Source organism: Cuculus canorus, chromosome 1 (assembly GCF_017976375.1).
Source record: "Cuculus canorus isolate bCucCan1 chromosome 1, bCucCan1.pri, whole genome shotgun sequence".
Taxonomy (NCBI): domain Eukaryota; kingdom Metazoa; phylum Chordata; class Aves; order Cuculiformes; family Cuculidae; genus Cuculus; species Cuculus canorus.
In genome coordinates, this window is record NC_071401.1 from 147,300,920 (window position 1) to 147,315,305 (window position 14,386).

At 43.5% G+C, this 14,386-nt stretch overlaps 1 protein-coding gene across 2 annotated transcripts in view; it reads right to left on the bottom strand.

Moving 5' to 3' along the window:
• The window catches only part of CHST11 (carbohydrate sulfotransferase 11), a 176,331-nt gene extending 164,558 nt beyond the window's left edge, over nt 1-11,773 (bottom strand). Inside the window, exon 1 of one of the 2 annotated variants that reach the window (XM_054088080.1) lies at nt 11,514-11,773. In XM_054088080.1, the coding sequence (XP_053944055.1) occupies nt 11,514-11,616 (103 nt within the window). In that variant the 5' untranslated portion in view covers nt 11,617-11,773. Of the gene's footprint in view, nt 1-11,498 lie in introns of both variants that reach the window. The other variant, XM_054088071.1, reaches the window with a different exon arrangement.
• Nucleotides 11,774-14,386: the final 2,613 nt, after the last annotated feature.

A 14,386-nucleotide genomic window follows, 5' to 3' on the forward strand; every position in this document is an offset into this window, starting at 1 on the left:
GCTGCAGTGGTGTCCCTTGGACCGAGTCATGGAACGTTGGCTGTCCCTGACATCTAGTTCATGCTAAAATCTATTCCAACCCTAAAGGAGACTGCAGCTCTCAGATCACACAAGCATCAGACTCCACAAAACTATCCTACCCTCAAGATGTATTCCTGAATGCAATACTAACCTGGTGGGAAACCATTAATCAAATCCCTGCACACATCCCCTTCCTGTCCATGCCTCAGCTGCCCTGGCTGTAGAGTGAAAAAGAAAGTATGACCGACTTTGTGAAACGTTTTTAAGCCTTCTGATGAAAGCACGGTATTACCACCCCAGAAGTAGACTTGCGCCCAAATTCTCAAAGATTTCCAGAAATAGTGCTCCTAACTTGCTGCTAGTGAGAGTTTTCCGCTGCAGCAGATCACAGGAAAGCACAGGCTTGTCATTAACCTATATAGAATACACATCACTTGACGTTCAGCAGTGTTTCCAGGCTCGCACAGTGCTGGAGAACTACATGAAGCATAAATTGTTCTGGCAAGTGCAGCTTAGGTACAATTTGATGACCAACAATCCCCTCACAGCTGGAAAGGGAGCATGAAATAAATCTTCCCTGGTCATATCACATTCCAATGAACGCAGAAACAAGCAACAGGTCTAAAGAATACAAAGACAATTAAAAGAAAGGGGGAAAAAAGTCTATGTAAAGATTGGCGATAGGAAGCAATCCAAGCCAGTTTGCACATGCAAGAATTATGGCCTCTTTCCCTTGGTGCCCAACCACACGGGAGGGAAAGAGGCGCATTTCTAGATGCACAAAGAGTTCTCACAGTGAGATGTTACCAAGTTGGTTACAGCATTCTTGAGATAGATGAGGCTGTAAGTCACAGACATTATACTGACATACAGGCTTTTTGCATTATTAATCATTTAGACACAACAGCCCCATGTATAGTTTTGTTTTGCAAACTGTCCTGGTGTCCTCTGCAAAAATTCTTCTTTCTCTACTCTGGGAAATTTAGAAAAGCATTTGGGAAACAGACAACAGAATGGTAAAGACTCACCACAAACACTGATGTGTTCTGGGGAAAGGGAGAAAAAAAAAAAAGCTGGATAAAGACAGTCAAATATGAGGACAAATTTCATTAAATCATGTCTTATGTTATCCATTTCAGTTCATTTATTATCTCAGAAGAGCTTTATCTCAAAATAGTTAATAGCTCCAGAAGCTCCAACTTTTTCCCACTTTTCTTTAACGCCATTACACTTTTGCTGTCACACCAGAAATATTAATAGCCTTTTCTGCGTGGGATAGAGAAGCTCTACAGCAAGACCAGAAGACTTCGATCATATTGATGGCCTGCAAGCTAATGATTACATATAGCTTATCTGTCAATGTCATTTCCACTCAAACTAATGAAAACAGACAGCACTCCTTTCAAAACATGTATCTCTGTGCGGAAAAAGCTACCATTCACTTCAATGCAGAAGTACTCTGTGAAGGACAAATACATGAGAAAGTAGAAAAGCAAAGCTGTTATTCTGTTATATATTGCTCTGTAGGAAGACACAGAGGGACAAATTTTGCTTTTCATTACAATACCTTTGATCCAGAATTGATATAAGGAAATCAATGGAGCTGACCCAGATTTACGGGGAAGAAACAATTCAGAGCTCCAACGAAGCCTGAAATCCTATATTTCTACCACAACAAGGGATGTGTGCCCTTTATGCAATGCAAAAGGCCTCTGCTCCAGTACAGTACACTTGACTCACTCAGTAAAATCAACTGAAAAACAAGCATTGAATCCTCCAGTCAATCACACAGACCTCATGAAATCAATCCACCAGCATATTCAAACTACTCATCAACGTACTCCTTTTATAAGGACTCCTAAAAGTTTTATGACTTGCCCTGTACAAAACCCCATATCCAACAGCCTAGCAGGAAGCCACATTCAGCCTCTTTGAGCTTCCCTAAACTTACCACAAAGGACCACCAAGTCTGGTTTGGGAAGAGAAGGAGGAAGGTACAGAGGCAGAGATTAGTAGCCATGGTCCACAGGATTGCCAGTGCAAAGGTAAAGGAAATTCGCACAACGCGCCGCAAACTGATCTTGCAGCAACTACTAAACCAAGAGAGCAGGACACAGCAACGCTTGGGAGGCCGAGTATGTGTGTCAGTAGCCAGCCTGATTCTCTGGTGTATTTGTTCCACTTGATAAGCAGTTACGTCAACTTCATAATTATGTGCACATATACACATACTTAACTCCAAAGATAAAGCGCTTATCCCCATCTGGAAAATCAAATGTATTTTCAAAGCTAATCAAGACCAAAATATATAATCAAGACAGGCTTTATCAGTTTTATATTTATGACCCCAACTGACACATTTTATTAATCACTAAGTGATTAATAAAAGTGTTACTTCCCTCCCCCTCAGTTACTATAAGTTCTCCACTCTTACTTCCAACAGAGGCTGTAAAACCACAGATTACCAGAAGGAAATGTTCAGTTCCTGGTACTCACCAGTGTGGGTGCAGAATGTGCTATTCCCTGTCAGGTCACTTCAGATAATACAGACATTTCTGTTCTGCCAGCATACCAATCAACTTTAGAGCAGAATAAAGCAAATAGCCTTTAAAAGGATTTTAACTACCTAAAGCTCTTTGTTTCAAGACAAGGCATTACAGTAGAGATCATCCCTTGGATCCAATTATAGCCACCTTATTAATTATATGTCTACCTTCCCTAATCCAAAAATCCCTACGAGTTATCCATTTTCAACTTTTTGACCCCTTTTATATAATAATTTCTCAGCCAAAAAAGCATGAAAAATCACTGTCTACAAAGTATGTCAGGTAAGAGACCTCAGAAGGCATTACTGAGGGTCCTGAAACCTACCTTTTTAGTGTTACAAAATGTATCTTGAATTGTCAGAATGTCTTAAAAATGACCAGAAAGTGTTGGCTTTTAAAATAAAACAAAGTAGGGGGAAAAAAAAACCACACGGTCCTCTGCTTTCTACAGAATATAATGTGTTTAGAAACTGGCTTGAAACCCAACAAAGCCTTTTATTCCTCATGGATTATTATGTGTGGACTCCACAATTACAAGCCATAGTCTCCCACTACCCATCAAAGTGACATAGGAAGATGCAATCTTCTGCTATTAAGATTACTAAGGATGGCATCTTTTAACCTGAGACAATGTTCAAAGCAGCAGCAGCTCCTTTGCAGATCAAGCATGGCCGAGAAGGACCATATCCTCCTCTTTCACCTACGAGAGAGAGAAGGGGGGGTCAGATCCTGCAAAACCACATGCAGATCACTTCACTCACATCCTTGAAATCAAGGCAACTTCTCACTGCAAAATGAAAAGCAAACAACATTTACAGGATGTGATCATTTCACACGCATTTTCCCATGATGCAGTACATCTTCCTTCATGCCATTTGCTGGATAGAGTTACCATCTCCAAAACCCCTGGAATCACAGTGCTGTGAGAAATTCTGCTTGATTGCATTGGTTGTATTTTCCATTTCCCCCTGCACCTTCTTTTAAGTTTTTTCATAGGAGTGTGAAGCCATTGCAGCAGTGATTGATAGTAATGGATGCAAAGTCATCCTTCAGTGTCTACAGCCTGGCCCAAACAAGATGAAGGCTACCTTCAAGAGGCACTCTTACTGTTTAAACTGATATTACCCCATAAAAATTCCTGCTTCTGCAGAGCCTAGAAAAAAATTCATGAAGTCATTACTTCTCTCAAGCTGGATGCTTCCTAACATTGTATAAGTTGAGAAGTAACAGAAATTAGAAACCTCATTGACTATACATTTCAATTAGTAAAATAAAAGGCACCTACCTGCAGCCCTTAGCACTTCTGGGTTTCTGCTAATAGCAAAGAACTTCACATTCCTTATAGAAGCCTTGTCAAGGGAAAAGAGTTTGCACTTCAGAAATCAATGTGTTTGGATTACCTGGGCAGCCAAGTACAGATTTTGTAGGGAGAGAGTAGATGGTTGGCTGCATGTGTACATACACGCTCCTTTTGCACGCACTTCCCTCTTTTTTTAAGTCAGCGTTTTGTAAGTGCTCATACCCAGCTTTTTTAATCCAGAGATTCAAATTTGTTAAGAGAAAAATACTAAGTTTCCAAATCTAGTCTCAATGTCAAGCAGTACGCTCTAATGACATTTTACTCCAAAGTTTCCAGTGGCAGCCATCTAATGTTTTTTCTTTTTAATAACATCCCCTTCTGATGCTTACAAGCTAAGTGTTAATGCCTTATTTAGGATCTCATTTTTAACGTGTAAAATTAATAAGGCCAAAAGCAAAGCTGTCATTTACTGTCATTGCCAACATTGGGCAAGGTGTAAAAAGCAACCAAAAAGAGCATATTAGTTTAAAATAAAAACCAACTGGATATTTAAATGTGAAATGCATAAGGCAGGGAAATCCCTTTAATACAGAGAAGTCTCCCTGACGTGCAAGGATACAAGTTTGGTTGCTGCAAGTTGACAAATGTTTGCACTACACCTATTTATATTAGTCTGGTCAGTCAAAGTCCTGTTAGCATGTCACGGAAACGAGGATGCTCTCATCTGCTCTGGCTCTCCAAGACTTGCCAGCACAAAGCTTTCCAACCCTCTTAAAGTTCATAGAGTGGAACAGGTGAAAAAGCCAGCTCCAAAAGACACATCCACAACTCCCACATCCTTTGCAAGGGTCTCCCCATCGTGCCTGTGGGTACCAGGCACAAAACAGGGCATCACAGAAGGAGCACAGCAGATGATGTAAACTGCCAAAGGATGGTCCCCACCCTTTGTGCACTGGTTGCCTTATGAATAAGTGCACGTTATTTGTGCACTGGTGATGCTACAGCTGTTGTGAGGATCCAAGAAGACAGTGAGTAGGAAGATGAAATCTAATACAGGCTATTCATATGAAAACCTCTGATTTCAGCTTGAGAGAAGGGAATGGGTCTACTCCAGACAATCTCACAATCTCACCGACAAATAACTCCTCATTAAGGAGCATGTGGAGAAGGCAAGCCAACAAACCACATTCATTGATCTGGCATTAAATAAAAAATGGGGGATAACACCATTATGCAGAGAAGTGACGCAGAGTCTAACTGTACATGTGGTAGAATTTTGATTTATTCATGAAACCTTAGTTTCAGGTGCCAAACAATTACATTAAAGGGGAACACTCTGCATCCTCCACTGATTACATTCACAAAATTGGAATTCAAGAAAAACCCTCTGTCTGGGGGCATGAGCCAGAGATAATCAGGAACTGAATTCTCTTGGTTTGCTATGGTCTCTGGTGGTCTCATCTTCTAGTTAGAGCACAAGGCTTGTACCAGAAACACCACTTTGTCACATGCAAGCATTCTGCCTACAACAAAAGGACACTGTCTATAATCTGGATATCGAAACACAAATAATGAGGAATTTACCAAACTCTACAGTTTGAATTGCAACTGTAAGGACAAATATCTTGACCAATACTTCATCGGTGAAGATCTTGCATGAATGGGCTCCGCAGGGAACAGGAACATCCAACAAAACACTATCGTGCTTTGAAACATTATCCTTGTAATATAGTAGGAGGCTGCCGAAACTAAATGACCCACCACAGACACCTCTTCGTCTTTATCCCAGACACTCCAGGTCCACACAAACACAAAATTCCTGAACTTAGTTTTATTCCTTTAATGTGGAGGTGAAAAATCCTGCTTTTTTCATTGATTTGAACTGGGACCTTCACTCATGAATCCTCACTTGATTTTATACATGCTGACACTTAGACAAGTCACATACAGAACTCAAACATTTGCCTTGAACAACACGAACAATCTTCAAGAAAAAACATCATATTCAAACTCTTGCATCCCCCAACCCTGTCCTTAACTCCCTCAGGATCACCTTAGAGTTGATACATAATACATATGTATCAGCCCAAAAGGCTTGAGAGGGAAAAAAAACTGTGCTGGAATGACATTCACACAAGGACAACTGCAGCAGCTTTGTCAGGCAGGATTTGATACAGTACATCTGGCAACAGAGTCAAACAAAATACAGTAGTGCTGGCTCTGGGAAAAGTAACATGGATCTAATTTCTTCCAATTCTCTGAACCACTTCTAGAGTTAGCTGCTTGGTACAATACAAGACAAACTACCTGTCACTTCTGAAAAGTAATGGAAACAATTTAGGAATCCAGGAATATGCTCACCCTATACAGAGATACATTTGACATACTAGTTGCACCCAATCAACTGTGTAAATTTGTTCATAAAAAGCGCTGGGGCTTTCTGCTCCACAAGTTTATTTCTAAAGGAAAAATAAAGATCCCATTCAAATTGATTTTATCTCTGAAAAACTTAGACTTCAGCCAAGCCACAACACTTTTAAATACGTGAATACAGAATGTCAATGCTATGAGAGTCAGTGCACAGTTTCCCCAATATTGATTCACAGCAACAAAAGAAATTTGAAAGCTTATACGAACATAAATTGTGGAAACAGTAACCATGGCGTAATAAATATTCTGATAAATTAAAATTTGGTAAGACATTACTGTTAACAATGCTGGGTAATTTTTGCTTTAATGCATTTATAAACAGAGATTTCTGCAAGTAGTTGTTGCAAAAAAAACTACACTCATGTACTGAGACAGAAAAAGCTGAATATTCACTAACCAGGAAGATTTTCAGAAGTACCAGAGAGCAGTTTAACTCTCAGCTCAAAGCTGTTCTAAACTAACAGTACCTTTGTGAAGAGAGACCAGAGTAAGCTTGCTCACACTGATGATGCAGTCCCACGGAAATCAATGAAAAGCTTATAAGGACACTGACAAAAGGATACAGCATGGCCCCCTCGCAGGCACACAGAAGGGTTTCTGCCTCTTTATGGGGGTTGGATTTCATTACACACAATTAAACGAGGGCTAGATTCTTGTGGCTGTCAAACGAACCCCATTTCTCTGTATCCCAAAGAGAATAATTTAAAACCAGTATACAGGGTCCATCAAAGGATGCTCCACTGCTTTGCAGATCTCATTCCAATTTATAAGCAAGGGAGAAAGCAAGGATCAATTGCAAGATGGGAGACTGCTGCATTGATTTTCAAACAGAATCTTCCATCAAAACCAATGGTGAGCTTGTCTTTAGACATAAGGAAAAATCTTCATGTGATCCGAGTTGTTCTGACATTTGAGCAGAGGTAGACATCAGCCTCCCATAAGGAACAAGCAGCTATCAATCACAGAGTGCTGCACATGCAACTGAGATGATCACAGACAGGAGGCAAGTTTGAGGATCTAACCTTCGTTAGCATCCACAGGAGAACAGTACAAGTCTAAAACTGTAGATGAAAACGGTGCAAAACCACTCTGGTCTGTTGTACAAAGACAGTAATACTAGATTTAGAATAAATTAGCTTCATAAACTTGTCTCTGCTAAGAAAAAGATAGTATTAATTATTCTATGCTCATGTGGAATTTCTCATCTAGCAGGATCCCAGTACATTGCCAGTCTGACTCCAGCCTAGCAGAGCAGCTCCTGCCTCCAGTTACTGATATACAGTCCCCTGCTCACTGCAGATGGGATGTCCACAGAATAAAGCAAACACATCTGTGTCACTGTAGGCAGCCTAAGGACTAGTGAACGAACTGATTTCACAGGAAAGGCAGCAGATACAACTATGATGGGCTGTCATATAAAACCCCACAACTGACCCGTTGTACACAGACATCAGATCCAGGGTCATGGAGCAAGAGTCACCTTGCGCTCAGTCACCCAGATAGCACCTGGCAGGGGAGCGAAAGGTGGAAATATTCCGAGTGAAGAGACAGGGGAAAAATCTCCATCCAGCTATAGCAAATACTGTAGAATGTTTTTTACTTTTTGGAAAAGGCTAAACAAGCAAAAGGAAAACACTCCATAGTCCCCACTGCCATTTCCTTCCTAAGGGGCAAACAGTCCCCCCCAAGCCCACAGACAAGCCACAAAAGCCAGGATCATAACCAAAGTTTTCTTTACCATGCTCCTGAGCACCAGAGAACAGCACGGCTCACCTTCCCCCAGCAGCAACTGGTAAAGGAACTGGTAAAGGAACTAATTTCCCCAGTACACAGGCAAATCTCTGTCAAAATTCAGACAATGCAAAGGTGCATTAACCGGAAAACACATTTACTACCAGGTACGGAGCTATAAAGAAGAAGGAGTAAAATGCATCTCATCTCCTTCTAATATGCTGGTATTGAAGATACAATGCAAGGGACACAACACGTTCACAAAGATAAGGCTAAGCTTGCCTTTATGGCTTCAGCCTCTGGGTGTATTTTTGTTGTTAGGGGTTTTTGTTTGTTTGTTTTTAAGAAAGGTGTCTGTTAACTGTGTCGTTTTCCTCTTTATTTATCCCAGAGAAAAAAAGCTGCCACCAGAAATTTGTTTTTCTAACGTCTCTAGCAAGAGATCCACATTCAGACCTCCTACAGAAAATGCCCATCCAAGAGACAGAGTTTCTGGTCCCCAAGGTCAGGGGTGGAGTCACCATTTGATGGCCTTCTAGCATCTCTCACCCTCTCTGTATCACACCTAAGATTGTATGAAAAGCTCTGTAGGCACAATGCAAGCCTCCTGAAACTCACCACGAGGGCTCGGGGGCATGAAGAAATTGCCAAATTTTGAATAAGGAGCAGACACTTCTGGCAAAGAACTTCACCTTATTTTGCCATCCAAAAGGTCTGCATGGGAATTTTTCAACTAATTCTGATTATAAAGTGTCTGTCTTACAGGACACAGTAAGCTACCAACAGCGACAGGCAGCAAGCCTCAGTATGAGAGACAGCTCCCTCCAGTAGCCATTCAAAGACACACACCCCAGCAGAGACCAGCTAAAATTTAGAACATCCTTCACAATAATAAGGGCATCAGCCAAGATTTTGAAAGCTGTTAATACATCTCATCCCATCCTACCTGACATGCACTCTGCCTAGGGTCCAGTAACATCAGATAACACCAAGAAGGGTTACTAACATATCTCAAAATAAGGATGCAATGCCTCAAAATTATCTGCTACCTGATGTATACCATACATGCCAGTGTGATATATGTGATATACCTCCCCATCTCATGCCTCTTCAAGAAGTCCATATTAATCTGTCACTTGCACCAGCAAGATGGTAACACATACAATCACATAACAGATACCTAGTGAAAGCAGCTGTTCAAGCTTCACAAACCATACATAAACCGAAGGACCACACTCTATGTGGGTCTAGATTAGAGCTCAATAGATTTTTAGCTGCTTTCACTATAGAAACAGCCCATGAAAAAAGGAGAATTGGTTATGATCAGAGAGGTACAATAAAGACAGACAGGTTGTGATCGCGTTTATTTCCAGATCTACTCCACTCACGCTAATAACCTAAATAAGCGTCAAAGGGAAAATGGGTGCAGATTATCCTTCCAGTAATTTCACAGCATTGCATCCGCTCCTCAGAGTTTATAGTAAATACTTTGAATTGTACTAAAATCTAAACTTATTTATAGTTCCACAATAGCAGAAACATAAAGCCATAACCTTCAGCAGTAAGAGCACATTGAGAATTTCTGAAAGGAGATTTTTCTAGATTCAAAAATTTAATTTAATCTTTCACCTACTGCATGCTGAGTTTGTGTTCCAACTGTATCATTCATCTGAAACAAGGAGAAATAATAGGTCTTGGACAAATTTTCTGAATATGTGTGCAAACTATATGCAAACCTATGGAATGTAACCAACAAAAATACCATCCTTCTATTAAATTGGTGAAGATGTCTTAAAACCAACAACTCTGCATGATGCCTTGAAGACCCGAAATACAGCCTTCTCCAGGTCTGCTAAGGGCTTAGCACTCCTTGTGAAACCAGCAAGCACGGAGCAGACACAGCAGGAAAGAAAAAATATGCTAATTTTTCCAAGGAGTCGGAAGGTATTAACACAGATGGACACCATACGAGAGCACATTCATCAAGCCAATGATACCAACTTTGGAAGAGCAGACAGCTGATAGAAAAAGACCAAACGAGACTTGGCTTCACCACAGAACAGCAGATCCACTGATTCCTAATCCCATCAGCACACTAAGCCTCCACCAATTGACTCCAAAAACTTTAAGGAAAGATCATTTTTCCACAACTGTTGTTTACTAGCCACAAGAAGGGAAGGGAATAGTCAAACTGAATATGTCCTTTTTCTTTTTACCAAGCTGCAATTCCCTTATTTGCTACAGCTATGCCTGTAGCCACAATGCTCAAGAGCTGGTACAAGAGATTTGCAGGTACAGCAGAGAAGACTCGCCTGTGGAGAAGCGTGGCCGCTCTGCCAGCTACAGCTGTTGGTTTGCTAAGAGGTATCACTCCCTCTTATAGAATCATAGAATCACCAGGTTGGAAAAGACCTCTTGGATCATCGAGTCCAACCATTCCTATCTGCCACTAAACCATGTTCCTGAGCACCTTGTCTACCCGTCTTTTAAATACCTCCAGGTATTTAAATATTTTAAACAACCTCTTATAGCTGCTCAGCTTTCAGTTCCCTCCAAAAAGACACCGCAGGTGTAATTTCCACCTTGTTTCTCAGGCTGGAAGGGGAAAATGTGAGGCAGACGGACAGATCACAATTCATTTTTTGTTTGCCATGACGGATAGAATTCGGAGCCAAACTGCACAAAGCAGTCTCACCGCAACCCAGGACGAATCTGTGCGCGCAGCAGACACCGTGTAAAGTTTCTGTGGCCCAATCCCACCTTTGCGTGACTCAGTAGTTAACCTATGGTGGAATTCCAGAGGAGCCAGCACCCGCTATTCTCAGTACTTTATTCACTAGCGTCCACTGCGCTTGTGAACTGAAAAATTAAAAGTCTCATAAGATAGTTAGGAGTTCGGACAGGGGTTATTACACCCCCGTACACCACTTCGCCGTTCGGATCGGTGCGGACACTCATGCCCAGCCCCACCAGGGGCTCCTGAGGCTCCACCGGGGCAGAGCCAGGCGGCATCGCCCCCGCCGCGGGCAGGGACGGGACGGGGCGTCCGGGCAGCCGCTCCGGCCAACTCGGGCGAACCAGAGTGAAGTTGCCCGCCGGCGGCGGCGGGTACCCCTCGCCCGGTCGTCGAGTCCCCGAAAAGCAGCGGAGCCGGCGGCGTGTGAGGAGCCGGGGATGCTCCTCTCGGCATCCGCGCCGCATTCACGGAGGGACCGGGATGCTCCCGGAGCCGTTCGCCTCCGCGGAGCCGCGCGATATAAAGCGGAACACGATAAAATGTTAAAATAAAACAACTTTCCAGCCTCCTGCGGGAAGTTTCCTGCAGGACCGGGGGGCGAAGCGACCTTCCCGCGGCTGCCCCGGGCGCTGGCCGGGACGGGGCTCCGGGCGCTGCCGCAGCGGCGGCTCCCGGGGCTCCCGGCACCTGCGGAGCCGGTGGCGCTACCGATGCGGCGGTGCCGGTGCCCTACCTGGGTGCAACATACTTTGGAAATAGAAGATGACGAGGATGAAGGAACCCACGGAAGTGACCAAGACCATCCTGCACACCCGGTTCATCCTCATTACTTCCAACACCGCCGGCTTCATGACGCTGCCCGGGCGGCGCAGAGGGGAGCGGCGGAGCGCGCAGGGCTGGCGCTGGAAGAAGCCGCTCCGAGGTGCCGGGATGGGGATAGAGATGGAGCCGCCGCCGTGCCGGAGGATGCCCGGGCGCCCCCGCTTCGCACCGCGGGGGGCGCTAATGCCTGCGCTGGGCGCGACCACGCCGGGAGGAGGGGCGCTGAGCGCGGTGCGGGGGGGAGGCGGGCCGGGCGGGGAGCCGTGGCGGAGCGCGTGTCCCCCCCTTGGCCGAGGGCACAGATGGTCCCGCCCGGCGGCTGCGGGCGGGGATGCGCCGGGCTGCCTGGGGCGGGGGGGGGCGGTTGCCGCGGGAGGGGAGTCGCTGCGGTCTTTCCTGGGAGATGCTGCGGGGCTGGTCTTTCTCCTTGTGAACTTGACCTCCTGTGGGTCACTGTGGCCCTCCTCGGGTCCTCCACCGCGTGCTGAGTCGCCCCGAAGGATGCTTTGCCCCGTGCGCGCAGGGAGATTCTCCCACGTTTTTCTGTTCGCGGTGCCTATCACTTTATCATAGATCCTAAACGCCTTCTCCCAGCTCTTGCCTCGCTCTAGTGCGAGCACAGAATCAAACAAAATCACACAATGACCTGAGCTGGAAGGGACCCACGAGGATCATCGAGTCCACGTCCCCGCACAGGACATCCCCAACCTTCACACCATGGATCTGAGGGCATTATCCAAATGCTTCTTGGATATTGTCAGGCTTGGCACCGTGACTGCTGCCCTGGGGAGATGTTCCAGTGCCCCACCACCCGCTGGGTGAAGAGCTTTTTCCTAATATCCAAACAACGTGAGACATTATTTTATAGCCAGTGCTTGTTGTTTGTTCTTCACTGTCCCGACCGGTAGCTGCTAATATTTATAATCAGTGTAAACACTGACTTCCAGTAGCAGTGAATCATCCCTGAGGAAAACAGTGCCACCTGGCATGCCAGAAATGAAAGGGGTTTTTTTTGTTGGGTTTTTTTTTTGTTTTAAGTTTTCTGAATTAACCAGCTGATTGCTCATTTGTCTGTGGGAAACAAAAAAAAACAAACAAACAAAAAAAAAAGGTTCCTCCACCAGAGTCTACCTCTGGCAGAGGGGAGAGCGACAACAGGCAATGAGATACGAGACCGTACGTGGGGGGAATGCAGAAGAGCTTAGTGCAACAGAACAAAAGGCATCTGCCTTGTCCACGCGTGCATTGGGGTTCTGGGGCTCCTAGTGAGCAGCGGGTGCATGAGCAACTGCAGATCAGCCAAGTCCTGAACTTGGTTCCTAACATTAGCCACACTGCAGAGCTCTCAAACTGGCACTGTCTGCTTGCTCAGAACTAGATGGGTGTTGAAAAGTACATTGCTGAATTAAATCAGCTTCTTGGCAATATCCCATTTATCCTTGCACTGTCTCAACTGTTCTATTTCTCCCTCTGATGCACCCAAATACTGGTTTGCTCTTGCTTTTCCTTTTTTGTTACAGTGAAAATCATTTTGCTGATGTTGATACCATCTTCGTGTGTAAAAGGATTATTTTTTTCCCCCTCAGATTTCTGTCTATTCTTCCCATGTGGTTGGGGGAGGGGTCTTTAAAATGAAAATAGCCCTAAACAGCCTAAAGCTGGGAAGTGAGGGGGTGAAACAGATTTTAATCTTAAAAAAAAGAAGAAACAACCAACAAACCCAAAAAGTATGAGTATTCCTTCCTAGGTAATTATGAGAGAAACATGTAATCGGGGTCTTCCATTCAGACTTTTCAAAAGCTCATTAAAAGGATTTTACCTCAAGGATAAACCAATAATTAGATAGACATTAGTAACAGAGTAGGTTATTTAGGCTTGGCCCAGACTTCCTTTTATTAGAAATAATTCCCATGGTTCATTAAGGTTTTACACAATATTTTGCTTACTTTCTGTATAATTTTCCAGGTTGGTTTTCTTTTTTTTAGCAGTTTTTATGTGCAATAACCATTTTCTAATCTTCCTAGTGTAAGGGAAACTTTAAATTGATTTTTCTCTTTTAAATCTCAACTTCAAATGTAACACAAAAGCATTCTATGAGAAATGCTTGATAAAGACAGGCACTAATATGTAATGCATCAAAGTGGCAAATCTTTTAAGTCGGTCGACAAAAGTCAAGCAGAAGCACAACCTAGCATTTCAGCATCCACCTGTCAATACATATACCGCAGCACAATAATAACTGCAGTATTTTAACAGAAAGAACTGGACTGTATCAGGAATGTGGATAAGACACTGAGGGATGAGGGCAAAAGCCTAGAACTTGGTACTTGATCAAATAACACAAGAAGAGAAACTGTTTATGCTGCTAGAGAAGGTGGTCACCTGCTCAGTGTGGCTTAACGATAGTTACTCTTTTCTTCTGAGTATCATTCTCTGATAGAATTATGGGACATTTTAAAGCAGCAGAAAGAAAATCACCAGCTGTCTTGCCATTTACTATTAAAAGAATATTGTAAAGCATTACAATTCATTACGGGCATTGGTGATTACAAACTTAACATCCACTCAGCCACTTGCAGCATCTCTGCATATTTCAAACTATGACAACCTTTCTAATGTCTGGTCAGGGAGGACAATGAAATGCAGTAGCCTGTTTTTTAGAGACTGAGGCAGCTGTGCTTTGGTTTTCCTACAGAAAAGAACACAACTGAGGGAACACAAGGAAACACGATTGTCTTTCCAGAGGGGTGCCAAGTTATAGAATAGGTATATGAACAGCTCAGGCACTTCTTCTAAAGC